Raw genomic sequence first — 21,874 nt, 5'->3', positions numbered from 1 at the left:
TAGTTAAAAATTGAGAGTAGATAAAGTGATTGCACTCTACTTCAAAAAGATCTCAAAACTATATATATATATATATATATATATATATATATATATATATATATATATATATATATATATATATATATATATATATATATATAAATTGGTGATTCTTGTCATTTGCAGCTAACTTCAGTTCTGCATACCTTTTGGCATTTCTTTAAGACAGCTCATAATGTTTGTTTTTCTTTGTCTTCCATTTCATTTGTGAAACAATTTAAACATTCCCATCAATGCCTGAAAGGTGCTCACATAGTGCAGCATTTTCTATTGCTACTTGTTGATGTGGTATTTGGCAGCCCTTTTCTGTGAGGATTATAAATTCTAGGCTGTATGGACCAAGTTGGCCCCTTCAGTCTGCACTGTGGGTCTCTAATATGTATCTTCATCCATTCCACATGCCCAGCTACCACTGACAATACATTTGCTCTAGTGTGGACCAGAGAGAAGTTTGCCCTGAATCTCCAGGCTACTGGGTGAGAGATGTAGGTGCCTATATACGTACTTAGCCAACGGCTGCCCTCATTAGTACAATTCTGGAGTAATTCCAATGACTTCTTGAGTTGGAATCAATGGAGTTATTTCAGATTTATACCAAGTTAACTAAAAGCAGAAGGGGAATATAAACTTTGAAAAATACTTGAAGAATGAGCCATTTAAAAATAATTAAGGGGATGATTGGTCAACCCTTACTCAAGTTTGTGAACGCTTACTTGGACGAGGAATGACTTCAGTGAGACTACTCATTTAACTAAGTGCTCACCAAAATGAATAAAGGCTGCATAATCTAGATCAATGGAGGGCATTCCCAATGTTTCCTTTAGGACAGGTAATACATGTGTATTACTTTGCAATTGTCTTTTTATTGAATTTCCTCTTGTTGATTTCAGACCAACTTTCCAATTTATCAAGGTCATTTTGAATTCTGATCCTGTCCTCCAAAATACTAGCTACCCTGGCCAGTTTGGTATCATCCTCAGATTTTGTAAACTTACTCTCCACTATGTTATCCAAGTAATTAACGGCATTGACACTAAAAACAAAGTTATTAGTAAATTAAAAGCTGCAGGAAATAAATTCTAGCTAGTTATGAAGATTAATTTTATTGTTTCTGTGTTCCTCTTCTGCCACACTGTTGGCAGAACCTTTCAGAACAGTGGAGTTCTGGTGTTAGGACCCCAGTGAGATGTATGGGGAAGTTCAGAACTTTCATAGCTGTTGTTTCAAGCTATCTGCAAACTCATGTGGATATCTCAGCATCGTTTACACTACAGTCAAGTTTTCACATATTTCTTCACAACCATAACAACCAGAACATTTTTTAAACACATAAAATAAAAATGAAAGCTGAGATTCTTCACACAACATATGACTCTGAGAGCTGGGGTCTTAGGCACCAGGCCTATAGTGTTTATGCCTTCATCCATCCATGTTTCTGTCTTCCACTAGATGTTGTTGGTCACTTCTTTGGATAGTATCTATAAGGGTGGGACATTACCAAGATTACTGATGGTACAGTGTGTTGCTCTTTGTTAATAGGCACAGTTATGACACCAAACTACATAGACTCCAGCAGTCTCAGTGTTGCCCCATGGTGTGACTGCAGCAACAGCGGTAACGACATAGAAGAATGCTTGAAATTTCTGAATTTCTTCCAGGACAATACATGTCTTAGTGAGTACAATATTATAAAATGTCTTCAAACATATATTTGTTCATGTTGCAGCGTGCTGTATTGGGTGGTTTCACCTAGTTTTTAAGTACAGTGTGATACTTCAAGGCCACTTCTATGCATTTTGATAGACTGGATATGTAGTAGGTATAGAAACTAGAACTAAAAGTAGCTGAGCAAATCTACCTGATATGCCATTCACAGCCAAGCTTGTAAACATGAGAAACTGTGGGAGATAATTCCAAATAACAGTGGTACATAATGTGGAAAAATTCTTCTGCTCACAGATATTTTGGGTGGCCATCAGGGAAGGTCTCTACCAGAAAATTGCAAGATCTAAGTTAGTTGTTGTAGGGGACTGCAGAAGACTGTGTCACGGCCTAGCTAGGGTATTTCCGCTTTCTCGGCGGCCTTGTAAAAAGCCCCTGCTTGCTAAGTGGCCGATCGTTGTAAAACACGGCATGCCAGATATAGCTTGCTTTTAACTGGTTAAAACTAGCTTGTATGGCCTTAGGCCAAAGGGCGTACACCACCCGTGGACAGTCCCTGGCCTTTGGCCAAGGGATGAACATAGCCTGTAAAAAGTCCCTTTTTGCATATGTATAAGTTGCTTTTGTATTATGTCTATATAGCTGTATGCTCCCAGTCCCGCCTTTGGACTCCAACCCAGGCCAAGCTGAGCTTCGGTGCTGGGTTCCCCGCCAAAGTGACAGCAACGCCCAGGGTCCCCGTTGCGAATGTGTCACTTTACCTTCATTAAAGCCAAATAACTCACAGTGTGTGTGGGCCTCGTTCTTGCAGAGCATCCAAGCACGTTACAGTTGTGTATAATGTGAGAAATAGACTATGAAGGGTTTCATATAGATATATATGAATTGGGGTTTTATTATCAATAGTTTCTCAGATTCTTGAACTTTGGTCATAAACTTCACTCAAATGATCTTGTTCACAATGAGATCCTGATACCGCAATTTCATTGAGATTGTTACATTATGGTTTTAATAGCTCAACTTACTTTCAGTTGAGGGTCTCTGAGAAATCAGTTTTGGTAGGCTTCCTTTCACCAGCAGCCTTATAACTCAATGATAGGGAGCGTACACCAGAATTTGAATTTCAGAGAAAGTGTTTCACTGCAGTAGGGCAATACAACATTTAAGGTAGTCAGAGGAGTCATACATCACACAAACTTGGTCACCGCTTAAAAAAACAAACCCCAGAAAGTTTTATATTAGCAGTGGATCTGAGGTAGCGCATTCTCTAGTTGGGGATAGGAGAGTTATAGTGAAATTCCATCACTGAGGTATCAAAGACCCTGCACTTCTCTAAGCCGTTGTTTCTAAGAATTTTGCAGTGGTTTGTAGAATATGTGTAGCTACATGCCTCAGTGAAAGGCTCCAAAAGCTCCCCACTGCCAGAGCCTTTCCCTGCCTGTCTTACCCCTGCCAGAGCCTTTCACCACTGCTTGCTTCTTTCAGTGCAGTGGGGAAAGGCTCTGGAGATGGGAAGGCAGCAGGACACTACACTGCTGAAAATAGCAGTGTGGATGGGTGAGGCTCTGCTTGAACATGTGAAGAGCTGTGTAGGATATATACCCTTGTGTTCAGATGTGTAGGGCACTCTACTCTACATTACTCACTTAAGCAGTGCCTCATTGTATACGCTGTTATTTATACCTGTTCTAGCTGGGCAGGCAGTGTTAGTACTCTCCACACCATCAAAGATGTTGACTGCCCTAAGACCATTTTTATCTTTTGCCTCTACCCAACAGTCTCTCAACATGCAATACTTCCATTAAGTATCAGGAGTTCTGTGTGCAGAAACGATGACGGAATTGAGCCCTATTTGTTAAAAGCCTTGGAAGGATTGCTACACGGGAAAGGTTAACGTAGATCATTGGTTAAGCAATCAGTTCCGAGTGGGATTCTGAATGAGACGGGACCTGTATAGCATCCATTCTTTCTCCAAACTGCCTCTATAACATTTCATATTTTGCTAATTTGTAAATGTGTTCATTAGTCATTACTATCATGTTACAAGTTCCTTTTAGACTTTAAGTGTACACCCATCCCTTTGTCCCTGCCGGAATAAAAAGTTTAATGACAATAAAACAGTGAAATTTGAGGTCACTGTGAGAAAAATTATACTTACCCTTGCAGGGAAACCTCTTTTTCATGGAAAAAATTAAAATTAAAGGTGTTCCCAGTTTAGTAGCATTTCACAGAGGGAGAAAAAGTGTTCTCGTGTCTTTTCATAAATGGCCTTTCAGCATAGGGGGGAAAACATTTGTTTCAGAACAGAGACTAAAAAAAATCAGTTCTAATTTTTAAGTGCAGGGTTATTCACATGTATTCTGTGGTTGGAAAATGAAGAATTATAGGTCCCGATCCATCAAACACACATGCATAACTGTATGATTGTTAGTAGTCCTGCTGAAGTAAAAAGAAATGCACTTTACTTAACACATGTGAGTATTTCTTTTTAGTTCAGCAGGACTACTCACATCCATACAGTTATGCATGTGTGTTTGCAGAATCTGGGCCTTACATGAAAATGGCCAGTATTTAAAAAGCCAGAAGCCCAGATTTCCAAGGCGTAAATGATAGTACATTTTGGAATCCCAACCAGTGTTCCTTTAATTCTGTTATAACTCCCAACTGTGGCACCTTTTAAAAGAGGTTGGCCTATTTCAAATCCTAAAGTCCTTTATTAAACGTTTTTTATTAATATTTTAAATATTCTTATAATACGCACAGTGTTGCTTATTCTACACGCTATGGCCTTGATCTTGTGTATACTTGTGCATTGGATAATCCCACCAAATTCAATGGGATTTACACCCCTGGGTAATTTAAGTGTTTTGAGCGATATGGGCATACATACTAGATGGTGGAGTAGAGGGGAAGAACTGGCAAGCAAGGGGAAAAGACATAACAAAGGTGAGTTAATACAGATGATTGAAACAGTCAGCCATCTGCTAGGGCAGTTCAATGTTTGCCATGACATCTTAGTCTTATTATGTTCATCTGCTGTGTTATAGTTGTAAAAATCATGCACATGGTTACAAAAATATAGAAACACAGAAGGAGGAAAAAAGAAGAGAGAGTTATATGGGTAATTTTAGCAGAGAGTCCTGTGGCACCTTATAGACTAACAGACATATTGGAGCATGAGCTTTTGTGGGTGAATACCCACTTCGTCAGATGCATGACGAGGGTACTTTTATTTTTAAAATTAGAGGATGCCTCCATATTCTCCTGTAACTTCTCCTACAGCACACTATTTAATTTAAATAATTATTTGGTCTCCTATGCTATTTACTTGGTGAAAAATACTGCAGCTTACCTTGTTTAAGAGAGAATGCTGGACAGGAAAATCCTTTCATACTGTTCTCGCTTTGCCCCCTATCAGTCCAACCAATTGTAATGCCTTTTTTATGAATCAATTTCTGTTTGTTGGAACGCTAAAATCAAATTCTAGAATAAATTGCTTCTTTCTAAGATGAGGGGTTAATGTAAATTATTTTATAGTGAGATGGATGCCAGTGAAGAGTTTTGTTAATAACTTCCCCATTCAAGTCCCATGTGAAATTGTTTGATTTCTTATACAGTGTGTGGAATAAGAAATCCCTAAATCCATGCTGAATCCCCAAAGACTTGATTAAAAACTGTTTTTCTGTTTATTTGCATAAAAAAACCCCACACAATCAATTTACCCTTGCCATAAACACACTCTTTAATCCCATGAAATTGATAAGCTTTTTACCCTTTATATTTAAACTTTTAGTTTAAGCACACTTCTCTCACTTTGTTTTGTAGATTTTGTTTGGAAACTGGAAGGGAAAGATCATTTTAGTTAAACAGTCCCTTGTTTATGGGCACATCGGTTTTAAAAACAAGCTGTGGAAAGAAGTCAATATATTGCCTGCTATTTATGTTTGGCTTGTTGCATAATATAATCTGTCAGAATTAGGACATAACATTCATATTGTACCTCAAGTCTCAACAGTTACATTTTTTGAAGCTTGGGAATGGCATGCTGATTTGCTCACAGAAGATTTAGGGTTTTGCGCTTCCATAAAGAATGGCTGAAAATATTTCAGGGAGAATTTATCAGTAGATAAACCTGTGGCCCCAAAATTCACATTTCTGGCATGTATTCAAAATACATTGAAACTAGCTTTTCAAGATAAAAATGTGAGTTTGAACGAATAAGGACAAGATTTTGCATGGGAGAGCATTTTTGAAGTTATTTCTGTTCTATGGCATCAGGGTTTTTTTTAATGCCAATTCTCTGTTTGTGGCATTGGTTTATATGCAGAATTTTCTCTATAATTGTTTTCTGCAGAAAATGCAATTCAGGCCTTCGGCAATGGTACAGATGTGACTGTGTGGCAGCCAATCCTACCAGTACAAACCACCACAGCAACAACTACGACAGCTTCCAGATTTAAAAGCATGGGCTCAGAGAGCACCAACAATGAAATATCCACCCACAATGATTTACCAGCATGTGCAAATCTGCAGGTAAGATTGCTTCATAAGTGCTACACCAAGATAGCAATATAAATGTGCAAAATGGAAAGAAGGAAATTGTTATTGATATAGAATCTGTCACCCCTGCCTACTGCATACGTATACAGATACCCGGATACACTTGAATTAACCCGTGTTCTGCTCCGTTGATTCTAATGTTGAGGTTATTTACCCCATATTTTGTAATATTTTAGACACTCTTATTTTAAATAAGAAACATAAATATGAATAGGTTGTACTGGTACAGTAACCCAGGAACAGGACATAGTTATTTAGTGGAACCACAGCTTTGAATATGGAATTGGCATGCCTGCTACCCAGCCAATATAGACCAAATAGAGATGATGCATTCAATCATTCAAATTCAAAGGTTACACTGAGTGTTAACTAGTGTACCTTGCATCATCTTCTTGGCCCTTCATCACGTTAGTTACATTGACGTAGACTCATTTAAACTAAGTGAATGTGAACATAAGCGTGTACGTTGGTATAACTGACATGGGAAAGCGGAAAACTATCTAAATTAGGCATACTTCCCTCTGAATTGGGCCCAATGTCCTGCTTCAGTTAGTCAATTTATGGTGTGGCATTGATTCTGAATTTTAAAGGGGCTAATCACTTGCCCAAGGTCATAAATGCAGCTATCAGAAGATTACAGAATTTGGGCAGGAAAGAACCACAAAATTTTGGCAGGGGAGAACATGAGGTGAAAGAAAATGTAAACTGAAAACATCTCTAGGCCAGAGGATTTTATGAATCCTGTATTATAAAGATTTCTGGTTGTTTAAAGATACTGACTTTGCTCAAGGAGGAGATCTGCTTGGCCCACTTTTAGTTTTGTCTACACAATGGGACAATAGCCATGTGACACAAATGAACTGCTTTCAGCTTTGTTATTAAAGTTCCTATCTGACATGAATTTGGTTTTACACTGGACATCCAAACTATGAATCATAGTTAGGGTTAGAAGGGACTGCAAGGATCATCAAGTCTACCCTCACCCCCCGCCAAAATGCAGGATTTGTGTCTAAACCATCCAAGAACTTACCGTCATTGTTTCCCTATGAGATCGCTTTTATATTTTTCTTACTTATAAAATGTTTAATTGTTGTATTCTTACCGTCATAAAATATCAGTGTCCACATTTATTTCCAGGTACAATTTATACATCTCAAGATTTTCCCAGCCTTTATTCTGCTCCCTCACTTTTCTAATACCATTTCCCCATCAACAACTCCTTTTAATTTCTCCCTTTACTTGGCACGTCAAGTGGGCAAACTTCATATATACCTCATACATTTCACAGGTGTCATTTACTTGGAAGATATATTGGGGTTAATGATGGTGAGAATTGCTTTCTCTTCTTTTTTTAACTCTGATTTTGCATATCTGTATTTTCATTATTAGTCAAGCTCTGTAAGTTATTGCCAATTAAAAAGGGATGTATTTACTTAGGCATTAGCCACTTGATCTGAAAAAAATATTCATGTTAAAAAAGAAATACAACTATTAAAAATGGACTTCTGAATTCTTGTGTTTAAAAACAAAGAATTCATGGCAAAAACATTAACTCACTTCATATTATATTTAATAAGTTGCATTGATGAGTATTTCTTCTTTAGAGCAGGGATCATGTCTATATTCCCTGTTTGTACTGCCCCTGGCAGATCAGGGCCTCTCCGTGCTACGCAAAATAAATATTGGATTGGCAGACTATCTCAAATCCCATTGATTTCAGTTGGAGTTCTGAATGCTCAACACCTTTGAAAATCAAGCCATTTTGAATTAGCCTCCAGTGTCTTCCCTCCCCCCCTACCCCAGTCCTCTAGCATTTAAAAAGTCACATTATCATCTCAGTCATTCAGCACTGTTCGGGGTAATATCTTCACTTTACAAGTACCACTGCTACGGGTAGGTCAGGAGTGACATAGGCATAAATGTCTCTGTGGAGAACAGTGAACCTCACAGAACTGATCTGCTAGTGTTCAGAATGTAGCCATATCCATTTTCAGAAATACCTGAAGTTATCTGAGCCAAACAGCTTTATCTTTTATGAGATGTAACATTCCAGTATCAGAACCCTCCTTGCCCCATAACTTAAACCAAATGTTTAATAATGGAAAGTTTAAACCAATCAAATGTTGTTTTTTATTAAACATACATTTGTCAGGCAATGTGGTGGTACTTTGAATATGAGACTTAAACTCTAAAATATTATAAAGGAACCAAGGTAGTGGAGACATTTGTAGTACATTTTGACAAGCTGTATTGTTCATATGATCACTTCCCAGAGGAAGTTTTCCTTTGTAATATTTTTCGGAAGCTGCACTAGCACTACTGGAGCACTCTAAGGGGCTTTGTTATAGTCTTAGTGTTAGAGATGAAGACTCTTTAAAAAAAAAAAAAAAGAATACAGCATAAAAATTATGAAAAGAAGAATTAAAGGCAAAAGTATCAATACAACAAGACAATTACATTTGAAAAGAAAATGAAAATGATCATTCAGATAAGTCTTCAGATCATAGTAGGTACAGGGTTGTTGTTTTTTGGGGGAGGAGGGGGGAGTTATACAACCCAAAGGAGGGGTGGGGTGAGAAATGAATTGATTAGTATAAAATGTCATAGAAATGACTAAGTACTAACCTCCTGAGGTTGTAAAATATAGAGCATCAGGTAGCCTGCCAAACTGCCATGTCAGAAATAATTGGCAATCATATTAGTAACAAGAATGACACTGGCTGAGCTATTGTTGGTACATTTTTTCTGACTTCTTCAATGTCATATGGAAAAGACATTAATGGTTTCATCAATTTGTATGCTCTCTGGTGTACACACATTTCTGAGGTGCTAGAAATGCTGGAGATGTTTAAACAAAATATATACTTGCTATTTATCTAAAGTCAGTATTTACTTCAAATATTTTTGGAGGTTTAAAATCATTTTTTGCTATAGTGATATCATTTTAAAATTGTTCAGGTAAAATTACCACTTACAGAGACTCTCCAGGTTCTTGAATTATAATATTCTTGTAATTTCTTTTTCAAATTGAAATACTGAAATGTTGACTTCTGATGGAGGCTTTTGCTTTAGATTTTCTGCTAGTTTGCAAGTGAATTACTTCGTTAGCATAATATATTCTATTATGTCCCAAAATTATCTCAGTACTTCATGTTTATCAGGTGGACACTTGACTTCAACAATATTTATAAGCACTTCAATATACCCTGATTCTAGGGACATTCCCCAATGCAGGCAAAAAATAAAATAAAAAATAAAGTGAGCAGTGTCTAGATCTGTATAAAATGCTCAGCACTTTATAATTGCTGTTCAGCACTCAAGGGATCAGACCATAAAATATTGTGTACAAAACGCACATGAAAAGGAGAGAAAAGAAAATTATGAGTACTAGTAGCTTGAGCCTTGTGTGGACGAATTGTTTTCAAATAATACTTAAAAAAGCTTTCTCGTGGCTTTTCTCCATGTTTAGTTCTCTTTCACTGCCATCTTTGGCACCTAGTCTAGTTCTTCTGCATAACCTGTTTCCAGTACTTGATGTGATCAGTTAGCAAATGTGTAAAATTGGGCCGGGAGCAGAAGAATAATAGGCACCTACATAAGACAAAGCCCAGAATATCAGAACTGTCCCTATAAAATCAGGACATCTGGTCACCTCTCACTTCAGCCCAGCATATCTCCATTGGTGCTATGCGTCTGCTCAAGATTTAATATTAAATCCTGCTTCCTGATGTCTTTGGATGTATAGAGGGCCAAGGTGAGGCCAATAAAGAAGTTTGGCAGGACAACCACATAGAAATAAATGGTCATAGAAAGATGATATTTAAATGATATATGAATGATTGTATACATCTGATCCATGATATCAGTAAATACAAAACAAGAAGAATTAATAATGACTTTTGTGGAGAGAGGTGGAAAGTTTTAGTAAATATGTTGTAACTGAAGATTGTGTTAATTTAACAGAAATTGCTGTGTTTTCACCAAAATTTTGAACAAACAGCAGCTGCTTTCCAATCAGTTGCAGTTTCCCTTAGGGCATTCATTATAAAGGCCTGGATCCTTCAAGCCCTTGTACAGCATGTTGAAGGGAGTGTTAAGATTTTTGTGCTCCTGTACAAATATGGACAGTGGATGCAAATATAATTCAATACAAAGCATGGCCCTTCAGACTGAGGGCAAATACTCCTGGGGCTTCTTGTGCACTTGTTCTTGTACTCTCAAAAGCATGTATTAAAAAAGGCAGAAGGAAATGGGAATATTTCAGTAATGTCAACTTCAAGCGTTCAGAGATTGTCAGAAACAAACCATCATGATATTTGCTTAAAATAATGAAATTAAAAAAATAATGTGGGGTGCTTTTTTATTTGCCATCTGGTTTTTGAGTCTTTACAATACACTTGAGTCACATTTTCAAGCTTTTCTCCTCAGCAAATGAGGGCTGCAGGCAACCTTTTTTTTAAATGAAAGCTTTTTTAAATACAGATTTTCATGTATTCCCATGACTCCAGGAGCCGAGGCTTTAAGAAAGTCACCAAATATTGCAAGACTTGTGATAAAATCACAAGATTTGGCAACACCGGAGTTTGAGGAGACTGAGGCCAATGCACAATTTACATCATGCAAATGAAGCACTTAACTATACTCTTTACTCAGAGGCCAGAGTGTTGCAGGTGCTCAGCACCAATCAGTTTCTGTCCAGTGCTTGCAGGCAGAATCCTGTCTATAATTATTTAATGTTTGCCAGTACATAAATGATAAATAATATTTCTGTAAAGTAGGTATTAGTAGAGGGTTAAAAGCTATAGTGTAGTGCTCTGAATATCAAGCTGCAACAGGTGTGCAGCTTCATGGATTGGTAATTTGGTGGTGGGTGAACATAAATAGGAAGCACAGTGAGCATGTAGGTGTTTTGTTGATGTGGGAACAGTACAAATACTGAGGCTGTGCTCTGAATAAAGACACACTGAACTTTATTCCTCTGTGCTGAAGTACTTTGTCTGACTGCTACTCTCACCTTCCAGCCCTTCTACATGGTCTCCTGTTTTTTCTGCTTCTTTGCCATTTTGCAAAGAACAAGCAAGGGGTGACGGTATCTGTTCAAATGCCCTTCCAGCTCCATCCTTCAAGAAAACACTTTTTTAGCTATCTTCTTCCAGACATTTTAACCATTCAGAAAGTTCTAGACTGTGGCAAAAGATTAACAGGATGGTAATGGTCCCATTTCTCTGCCTGAATAAATTGTAAGAAAAACATTTAGAATATTGATTAAATGTTTCATACTAGAAGATTTAAATTTACCTCCTGTATTTCCAGTATTAGCTGACATAATGGGGTCACCCTGCTGGCACAAATGATTTATAGAACACGTATTGGCAGTTTTTCTTCTCAAAAGGATCATCTTTTAATTTGGCTCAGCAGCAATTATGTTTTACCTAAAGAAGCCCTGTGTGCTTTGCATTTTAATATTAGTATCTGACAGCCAGGAGCGGCACCAGGGTTTTTGGCGCCCTAGGCAGGGGTCCTTCCATGCTCCAGGTTGGCGGCAATTCAGCGGCGAGGGGGTCCTTCCGCGCTCCTAGTCTTTGGTGCACTTCAGCGGTGGGTCCCAGAGCGAGTGAAGGACCCGCCGCCGAAGACCCGGAGCGCGGATGGACCCCCTGCCGCCAAATTGCCGCCCCCCTCAAAATCCTGGCTCCCTAGGAGACCGCCTCGGTCACCTAAATGGAAGCACCGGCCCTGCTGACAGCCAAAGATAATCTAAAATTTCATAGTTAATCTTCTAATTTAGACAGTAGTGATCTGAATTCTGTGTTTTCCCAATAAAGAGGCTGATTTCCTACTTCCAACACTATTGACCTCAGTAAAGTTTCTCCTGATTTCCCTCAGCGTAAACAGAAGAATCAGAACTCAGAAGTTTTCCCCAATAATTAAAATACGTCCTATTTAGTTTCACAGTTGCTTACTGTAGTGGTCTGACGTCTTCCTCTGAAGCGCCTGGTGCTTGCCACTAGAAAAGACAGGAAATTAGACTAGATGGACTTTGTCATACTGCATCAGACACAATTCCCATGTTCCTAGGTGTGAAAGCAGGTATACTGATACTTGAGACTAAATAATGCATCATGATTTCCAAAAAAGAATGTAGTTTAGCTTAGACTTGCTCTTAACTTTAGCAGCCAGAACTGGTTTCAGAAGTAAACAAAATAGACCATCTTAGCATAACTATTTCAAAGTCAGCATAATCAATCCATGCATGAATTTGGCCTCGTGAGGCTGGTGGATAAATATTGATTTCTCAGTATGCAATTTACTTTGCCCCAGTCTATTGATTTCAATAGACCAATTTACACTAGCTGAGGATCTAGCTTGATATCACTCTGCATAGGAATTGATGTAATAGATGTGTATTTGTGTGTCCATGTCAGGATGATATTTAAAAGGGTGCTGGTTTTGCCAATAATGGTGCTGTATATTCTTATCTGAGAGTTATATATAATGAGATAATGGCAGTTGGTGGGGTTCACATGACAAATGCAATTTGTTCTCAGTTTCACCTCCCCAGACTAACCTGCTGTGTTTTAATAGCGGGCCCATCAACATATACCATTACCATTTTTTCAATGGAACTACACTGGTTTACCTCAGCTGAGGATCAGTGCCCTAGACACATAGAGCTATTTTGAAAATCTGGCCCCTATATTTAATTATTAGTTCTAAAATGCATGAAACATTTTAAATTATATACTGGAAGTCTGGTTCAAGGAACTTCTGTTATAGAAAGAAATTAAGATGGTCAATTTTGCATAGTTCAATCACAATTTAAATAATGTTTTTGTGAATTGTACACTTTTCAGTGTACCCAAATATAGTACATATATATTATTGGAGTGCATAATAGTTCAGAGTTATTTCATCAGCAATAAAAGATTTTACAATTCATTTTTTTTAAAAGTTGTAATAGTCTCAGCATCTTTAGTATATTATAATAATACAGCCTTTTATAGCTGACTGTAAAACTTCAGATTACAGTTTTAGGAATCAGGCAATTTTGTTTTATAGTTTAATAATTGTTCAAATGTGAGGTTCCTAAAAACCAATGTAATGACTTGTAAAAATACCATTTTACCAAAATCTACTGCACACCTTTAAAGAATACTGAAATTTCAACTGCTAGATATGGACAGATTATAGTTTCTATTCTCAGAAAGCAAATTACTCCTACTAAAAACAGATGCAACATTTGCAGCGTTCCCTTAAGCCACAGTTGTTTCACTGTTTTACAACAAAGTCTCCTCTTACAGGAATAACTGCAAAAATAGGAATCACAAGACTAACTGTGGATCAGAACATTCCTGATCATGCCAAATGTGCCTATGCATAATTAGTGTTATTGCTTTATACAGTGGTTCATCATATTAAGGGTATTCTTAATAATAGGTGACTTTCATTTCTGTCTCCAAATTCAAATCCTTCATATTCTTCCCCTTTAAAATAGATCACTTACTATAACATGCAAAAAATGGCCTTAAAGATGGTGCACAGTATTATAATTTAATTTTAGGACATAACTACAAGTAATACAAATTCTAGTGTATCACCCTGTAATAGAAGACATATTGTCATTATACTACGAACTGCAATTCTAATATCTTAGTACAAAGAACATTATATGCTAAATATTTTAACATTGGTTACAAGGTGTTTGGACATGATTCCGGACTCATTTACACCAATGTAAATCAGAACTAATTCCAGTGAACTCAGTGGAATTACTACATCAATGTAAAACTAGTTCAGGCAAAAGGAGTACACCTATCTAGGTTTCTAGTGGGATGGGGACCCTGAATAAAATCCTGGTCCCTTTGAAGTCATTATTATTTGTGTTACAGTAGTGCCCAGGAGCCCGAGTCATGGGCGAGGGCCCCATTGTGCTGGGCAGTGTAACCAACAGAACAAAAAGATAGTCCTTGCACCAAAAGAGCTAAGTAAACTCCAGTTGACTTCAGTGGGGCTAGGATTTCACCCTATGTATTATTTGTTCAGTAAACCACTTTGCACACTTTGAGTGCCACGTACATAATAAATAATATTTTACCACAATGAACTGAGTTAATTTAATCTACTCCCACAGAAAGTATACCAAATAGAGAGAGAAACACACACACACATATATACACAAAGTAAGGAAAGTGGATTCCGCAGGAGATTGGTACAGTAATTGGATATAGAGACATTTGCCTCTAAGACTTACATATGAAAATGACCAGCTTGGTAGTTACCAGAGCTGGTTGAAATTTTACAAAGTATTTTACAACCCCCAAAAAATGCCTTTTTTTAGAAATGATTTTTATCTGAAAAACTGACTTTTTCTAAATTTTCATTACATTTTTTATTGAAAATTAAAGTGATTTTTTAAAGGTATTTTTAAATCAAGAGTTAGAACAGTTATTAAAGTTTTTTGTTTGCTGACTGTTTATTAAACAAATAGTTTCTTTAAGCATTTTGATAATTATTTTGACTTATTAATCACAAAAAAATGTAAGTAACCCAAATTAAGTGTTTATTTGGAACCCTGCATTATTATTATTACTATTTATTGTTTATATTGTAATAGCTTCTCCAAGCCACAGCCCCATTGTGGTAGGTAGTGTACAAATATAGCGCAGGGAGACCCTTCCCCAAAAAACTTAGTCTAAGACCTCAAGCCTGCAAAGACCTAAGCCCATGCTTAATTTTGTGCACTGTGAGCTGTCCATTGATGTCTAACTTTAGACACCAAATTTGGCTATTTCTGTTGTGGGCTGAATCAATGTTAAGAATATTATGGAGTTGAAAAGTCCTCCATTCAGGTATATGATGTTGTGTATTTCATAATTTTTTTCCTAGAAAAATGGGACAAATGACCTAATCTTATCTTCTCAACTGAAAATTGGTTTAGGATACAACAAATATCAAACAAGCATCTTCATCACCTGTTCTCCACATACCTTAGAACAAAACCTAATGAGCTACTAATGGCTTTGATTACAGTCCTCTTACCTAAATTGACAGATTCTGCAAAGTGAGGGAAGTTTCAACTGTGCTCAGCATCTCTATCATAGTACATCCTGGTCCCATGACCACATTTCCCCCTCCAGCACGAAGTTTGTGATCTTACTTCTGGAGCTCTAAATGTCCCCATCATACTGGCAGCCACAATGTGCCAAGTACTAGAATGCCAGCCCTGAACACTAATGTCTCTTCTTAAAGTGCTCTCTTATGCTATTGAAAAGATCCTCCCTTTTGATTAATCTCACCTTCCAATGACATGTACATCACCTCTAGATCCCAGATATTCCGCAACTCCCTTTAATCACTAGTCCCTTTTCTAACCGTCCTCTATCTTTCTATCTCTTCCTCTGTTCCTCTCTTCTCCTTTCTTGCAGCTCTCTTACTTTACCTTTGCGTATCCACTTAAGAAAAGCAGCAAAGAATCCTGTGGCACCTTATAGACTAACAGATGTTTTGGAGCATGAGCTTTCATGGGTGAATACCCACTTCGTCAGATGCATGTAGTGGAAATTTCCAGGGGCAGGTGTGTGTGTATGTGTGTGTATATATATATACATACATACATACATACATACATACATACATACATACATACACATACACACACACACACACACACACACATACCTGCCCCTGGAAATTTCCACTACATGCATCTGACGAAGTGGGTATTCACCCATGAAAGCTCATGCATATAATACAGTCCCCAACTAAAACCTCTCCAACGCATCACCAGGGATCTACAACCCATCCTGGACAATGATCCCACACTTTCACAGCCTTGGGTGGCAGGCCAGTCCTTGCCCACAGGCAACCTGCCAACCTGAAACATACTCTCACCAGCAACTGCACACTGCACCATAGTAACTCTAGCTCAGGAACCAATCCATGCAACAAACCTCGATGCCAGCTCTGCCCACATATCTACACCAGCGACACCATCACAGGACCTAACCAGATCAGCCACACCATCACCGGTTCATTCACCTGCACCTCCACCAATGTAATGTACATCATCATATGCCAGCAATGCCCCTCTGCTATGTACATCGGCCAAACTGGACAGTCGTTACGGAAAAGGATAAATGGACACAAATCAGATATTAGGAATGGCAATATACAAATACCTGTAGGAGAACACTTCAACCTCCCTGGCCACACTACAGCAGACCTTAAGGTGGCCATCCTGCAGCAAAAAAACTTCAGGACCAGACTTCAAAGAGAAACTGCCGAGCTTCAGTTCATCTGCAAATTTGACACCATCAGCTCAGGTTTAAACAAAGACTGTGAATGGCTTGCCAATTACAAAACCAGTTTCTCCTCCCTTGGTTTTCACACCTCAACTGCTAGAACAGGGCCTCATCCTCCCTGATTGAACTACCTTATTATCTCTAGCTTGCCTGCATATATATATACCTGCCCCTGGAAATTTCCACTACATGCATCTGACGAAGTGGGTATTCACCCACGAAAGCTCATGCTCCAAAACATCTGTTAGTCTATAAGGTGCCACAGGATTCTTTGCTGCTTTTACAGATCCAGACTAAGATGGCTACCCCTCTGATACTCCACTTAAGAAATCCACCAGAGCACACTATTATGAAATTCACTCCAGTGTTGAGGCTGAGTACAAGATTTTCTGCACACATGACCCAAATAGGAGCTGTATGTAAGGGCAGGTCGCTTGCTGAGTGGAAGTAGTGCTGTGTCTGTGTAACATAAGAAGGGTCTCCACACCAGCGCTGGCTAGGCTGCCTGGAGAACTAATCCCCTTAGATCCAAATCTGCACTGTTACACTGGTGTAGATTTGGACTCGACTAACCCCATTATTACAGTGATGTAAATTCTCTTCAGGTGTACTTTATAACAGAATGATATTGTTTATATACATGACATTTTTTAATCAGTCATTGCACCTATACTTGCCTTATTATAAAATAAACTTTAGAAAACAAAAGGCCTTGGTGTTATACAAAGGATAAGATGAAAATTCTTTCATTAAACACAATAACAACATGGGAATAGTTTCCTTCTCACAACCAGCAGTAAGTGAAAGAAATAGAGTGGAATCCATAAATGACTAAAATATAATAAAAACTTGAAAACAGTCATTCTAAACTATACATTGAAATTATTGTATCATGAGCTGTAAAGGTAGCATAGGTAGAAGAGCGAAATACATACTTCCTTCATACATGCCTATATCTTCATAATAGTTGAGCCTGGTTTATAGGAGAGAAAATGAAAAACAGCTTTTTTAACCAAATTGGCTAACATACACTCTTAATAAAAAGCATTAATGCTAAAAAAGATGTGAACATAAATATGTTTTTATTCTGCTTTTAACCTGTCTTCTCATTTTACCTGTAGTCTTCAGTGCACATTTACAATCAAATACTGGCAATAAATCAAATCTGTGTTATTCCCTACTGACCTTTTCTCCTATGACTTCTAATCAGCTGCCTCACTTGAATAATAGATCTCTGCACTACCCTTAAACCGTTCCACTAAACCACTTTTTTCAATCTATTATTCAGTTCTGAAACGTAAGAAGCTGTCACCCATTTTAGTCCCTCACCTTCAAAATCAATGGAAGTTTGAAGTGTTGTTTATTTTATTCTTTACTTTGGAGAATAAGGTCCTAAATATTTCATACAGGATCCTGGTACTAATCAGTGGACTGGCCTCAACCATTCTACCTCATGTTAAGCCCTCCTGTGTGCTTAGCTTGCTCTGTGAGCCACAAATAAACAGACTCTTGTGCGCAACGCAGGATTTTTTTTTCATAGGTTCACACAGCATGTATATCCAGAAGAATTATAGGATTATCCTTCCCCATAGGCTTTTGAAAACAGAATTAGGTAGTCAGGGCACTAAATTACTAAGTGCAGTATTTTACTGTGTATTTCTTCTGTCAGAGAGTTGTTACCTTTTCAGAAGGCTCAGCTTGGTGGTAATGGCCAGAAATTCCAAGTTAGAGGTACAGAGTTACACACACATACATTTGTGTGTCAGAGCTACACACACATACATTTGTATGTGCCTAACAATCTTTGATGTATATGTGTGACTCAGGTATGTCCATATGGTGAGTTTGATGCCTAGATGATCATGTGCCATGACAAATACCTGATTTGTGCCAGCAAGTTGGGTAATTAGTCTTATAAACTAAGCATGCACAGATGAATGCAATACAGTTACAAGCATCTAACTCTGAAAACCTAACCCTAAATTTGTGTCTTCAATTTGTGTATGCATGCAAAAATTTACAATAATCATATGCTAAACAAATGTTATCGTTCACTGTACTCTTTACTATTGGCTGCCTCCCACCAAAATGTGATAGCATAAAAAAAGAGTTGAAAAAGTTGGATGTGTATACATTAATTTCTTTAGGGTCTTTTGGGATTAAACATTCTATATAAATGTAAAATCTTATTTGTGCACTCGAATCATGTATACCCTTATTTGTCCAATTTTGCATACATTTGCAGGGGGTTTGTGTGTGGAAGAAGCTGTTGCATCTTTTGCAAAACTGTAGATGCAAATTTAGAGGGCATTTTTGAAAATTTAGCTTTTTTTTTATACAGATATGAATCCTGATCAACCTGTGGTATACTTGTCCCTGTTGCAGAATCATGTTCTTATCAGGAGTCATCTGGCCAATAAATAATTGTAATGAAGATTTTGTTTGTGATTAGATGTGAGGATATAGTCATGATTATTGCAGATGAGGAATGAAGGTCATTATTTATAAGTAGACACATGTGAACTGGTTCAGTTAAAATCAGCTCCACTCTATACCCAGAATGGGAGTTTAATGAGGGTAGTATACGGCTCAGGGATTGATAATGGGCAAGGTCCTCCTTTCACCTTTAGGTTGCTGGTCAAAATCCAGTCTACACTGGTAATTAGCAATAGTTGGCATCTGAAGGCAGTTTGCTGGGTGGTCTGTGAGAGATGAATTTTGCTCCCTGGCAACTGAATTAGTGGTCAAGATGAGGATTCATAAAGGGCCTTAAGTATGCCAATGCTAGTGCCTCTTAGGCACATAGACAATCATAAGAACGACGCCGCAGTCCACAGAGCCTTGGCTGGGCGTGTAGGGCTCCCTCTGTGAAGAATGGTGAGAGAGAGGCACCTGAGAATGTGGATCCACAAACTCAACACAGTAAGCAGGAAACTGCCTACACTAGCCAATGGGAGAAGCCGGGAAAGATAGGCACTCCCTCCACATTTTTGTGTGCAGTGTCCAGTAGGCATGCTCAGATTCCACCTAGATCTACACAAAAATGGTTGGGGGAGTGCCTCCCTTATAATCGGTAGCCCAGTAGTTAGTGCACTCACCTGGAATATCAGAGACCTCTGGGTCAAGTCCCTACTGTGCCTGATGTGAAAAAGAGATTTGAGCAGGCCTCTGTCACCTCTCAGCTGAGTGCCCTAACCACTGGGCTATAGTCCTCTCTCTTGCACATTTCCTATTTAATTATTCAATTATGTAATTAAAATGGAACGCTCTGACTAGGAGAGATTGAGGAAGACCCCCATCAGAATATTTCATAAACTAGTGAATAGGGCACTCACCTGAGAGCTGGCAGATGCCTGCTGAAATCCCTTCACCTTATCAGGAGGAATGGGGATTTGAGCCAGTGGTCTCCCACATGCTGGGTGAGTGCTCTTACTATTGGGCTAAACATTATAAGGAAGAGGGTCCTCCTTTCCCACAGCTGTCTTGTGTGAGTTAGATAGCCTCTGAGCACACCTACTGGATTGGGTTCCTTCCAGAAATTAGGCAGATGAATGCCTGTCTTTCCCTGGTCCCTGGATTGCTCTGAGTCTTAGGTAGGAAATAGGTGCATGCGCACCTAAAGGACGGCAGCAATTTGCATGCTGGGGGGCAGAAACATAGACACTTAGGAAACTTTTACTGCAAAAATGTAGTCACTGAGCAAGTTTAGGTGCCTAAAGGGGTAGCCGGCAGCCAGGCAGGAGTTCTGTAGATTGCAGTGGCACCTAAAACTGGGATTTAGGCGCCTCACCCCCAGATTTAGTAACCTGAGTACCTTTGTGAATCTGGGCCCAAGTGTCCACACTACAAAAACCACTGCTACACTTAGTAGTGCTTTTTTGATAGTCTCAACAAAGAGGCCAAGGACTAAGCAGAGTACAGAGATTTGAACTACCAGCTGGATCGAGACACTTGTGCTGACTGTGGTGTACTTGACTCATGACTAAATTGAAGAGTCATAGAAGATTGGAGTTGGAAGAGACCTCAGGAGGTCATCTAGTTCAGCCCCTTGCTCAAGGCAGGACCAACCCTAACTAAATCATCCTAGCCAGGTCTTTGTCAAGCCGGGCCTTTCTCCACAGCTGTCAGTCAAACACTTAGACTCACACACATGCACATATTCACCTTAAAAAAAACAAACCCATAAACAAATGCCTTAAAGGGAGTATTTTGGAAGATGCAGAAATATTAATGTAGCTCCTGCACATTCAGGAAAACATTTGCCCCAACAATCCTTTAAACAAGGTCCTATTCAGGTAGTCCACTCGAGTCTCCACTGCAGCATGTATATGCTGGTAGAACCCTATAATTTCTATGTAGGCCCCCCCAAAAGATGTTAAAATTTTGTGTATATTGCACCTTGAAGCCACCAAGGAATTACAAAATCTCTGAGCACATGAGATCTTTCCTGTCCTGACAGAGCAGTGAATCTCAAAGAGAAAGAAAACTGGAAAGAAACATCTGAAACACTATGGAATTTTATAATCATATGCTCATAAATCCTTGGCCTCTCTGATGAGGCTCACTGCCAGAGGTGACAATTAGTGCCACTCTTATACATGGAACCTATGCAAAATATTAGGATTTGTCTATTTATGATACTTACATTTTTCTGCATTACATTATTCTGCTTGAATATAAGCTTTCCATCATTTCTGTGGCTGATTTGGGCAATGAAACAACAGAATTATTTCCTGTGAATATAATTTTGCATAATCTGATAATTATTTGCATAATCTGATTATCATGGACTCATAATTTTCCAAAATGTGATGCATAATTGCTAAGAATTTAAAATGCCCATTCATTTTGTTTGTATGCTCACGTGTGTGTGCAGTGAGCATTTTATTTGTGGCAAAAAGTTAACTGTGGTATAGGACATTTTTCCCCACAGCATATTTGAGTAATTATTCATAGCAGATACAAGTAGATGTTAGAAAGTTACATAGGGTTTTATCCTGCTCCCATATAAGTCAATGTAAAAACTCCTATTGACTTATATGGTGCAAGATCAAACTCATAAAGAATATGGGAAATAGAAAATTAGGTATGATTGTACAAACTCCTGCTCTGATAAATATTTCTCACTCGCTCAGATAGCTCTATTCACTTCAGTGAGACTGTTTGTATGAGAGAGGATTGTTACCCTGTAATACCAGAGACAGACTAAGTCTTTGGGGTGGAATCCTGACCCACTAAAGTGAATAGAAGTGTTGCCATTGACTTGCGTGGGGCCAGGTTTTCCCTGTCTCAGGGCTCAATTCTGCTCC

The 21,874-nt window shown here is 38.3% G+C and overlaps 1 protein-coding gene across 3 annotated transcripts in view; it reads left to right on the top strand.

The window, feature by feature from the left end:
• GFRA1 (GDNF family receptor alpha 1) overlaps positions 1-21,874 on the top strand; it is a 213,988-nt gene that overhangs the window by 166,894 nt on the left and 25,220 nt on the right. For all 3 annotated transcript variants that reach the window (XM_030570968.1, XM_030570969.1, XM_030570967.1), the window contains 2 exons: positions 1,582-1,716; positions 6,059-6,237. In XM_030570968.1, coding sequence (XP_030426828.1) covers positions 1,582-1,716; positions 6,059-6,237 — 314 coding nt within the window. The remainder of the gene's footprint in view (positions 1-1,581; positions 1,717-6,058; positions 6,238-21,874) is intronic.

Source organism: Gopherus evgoodei, chromosome 7 (genome assembly GCF_007399415.2).
Source record: "Gopherus evgoodei ecotype Sinaloan lineage chromosome 7, rGopEvg1_v1.p, whole genome shotgun sequence".
Lineage (NCBI taxonomy): Eukaryota > Metazoa > Chordata > Testudines > Testudinidae > Gopherus > Gopherus evgoodei.
The sequence above is the reverse complement of the archived record's forward strand: the minus strand, read 5'-3'. Positions and strand labels throughout refer to the sequence as shown.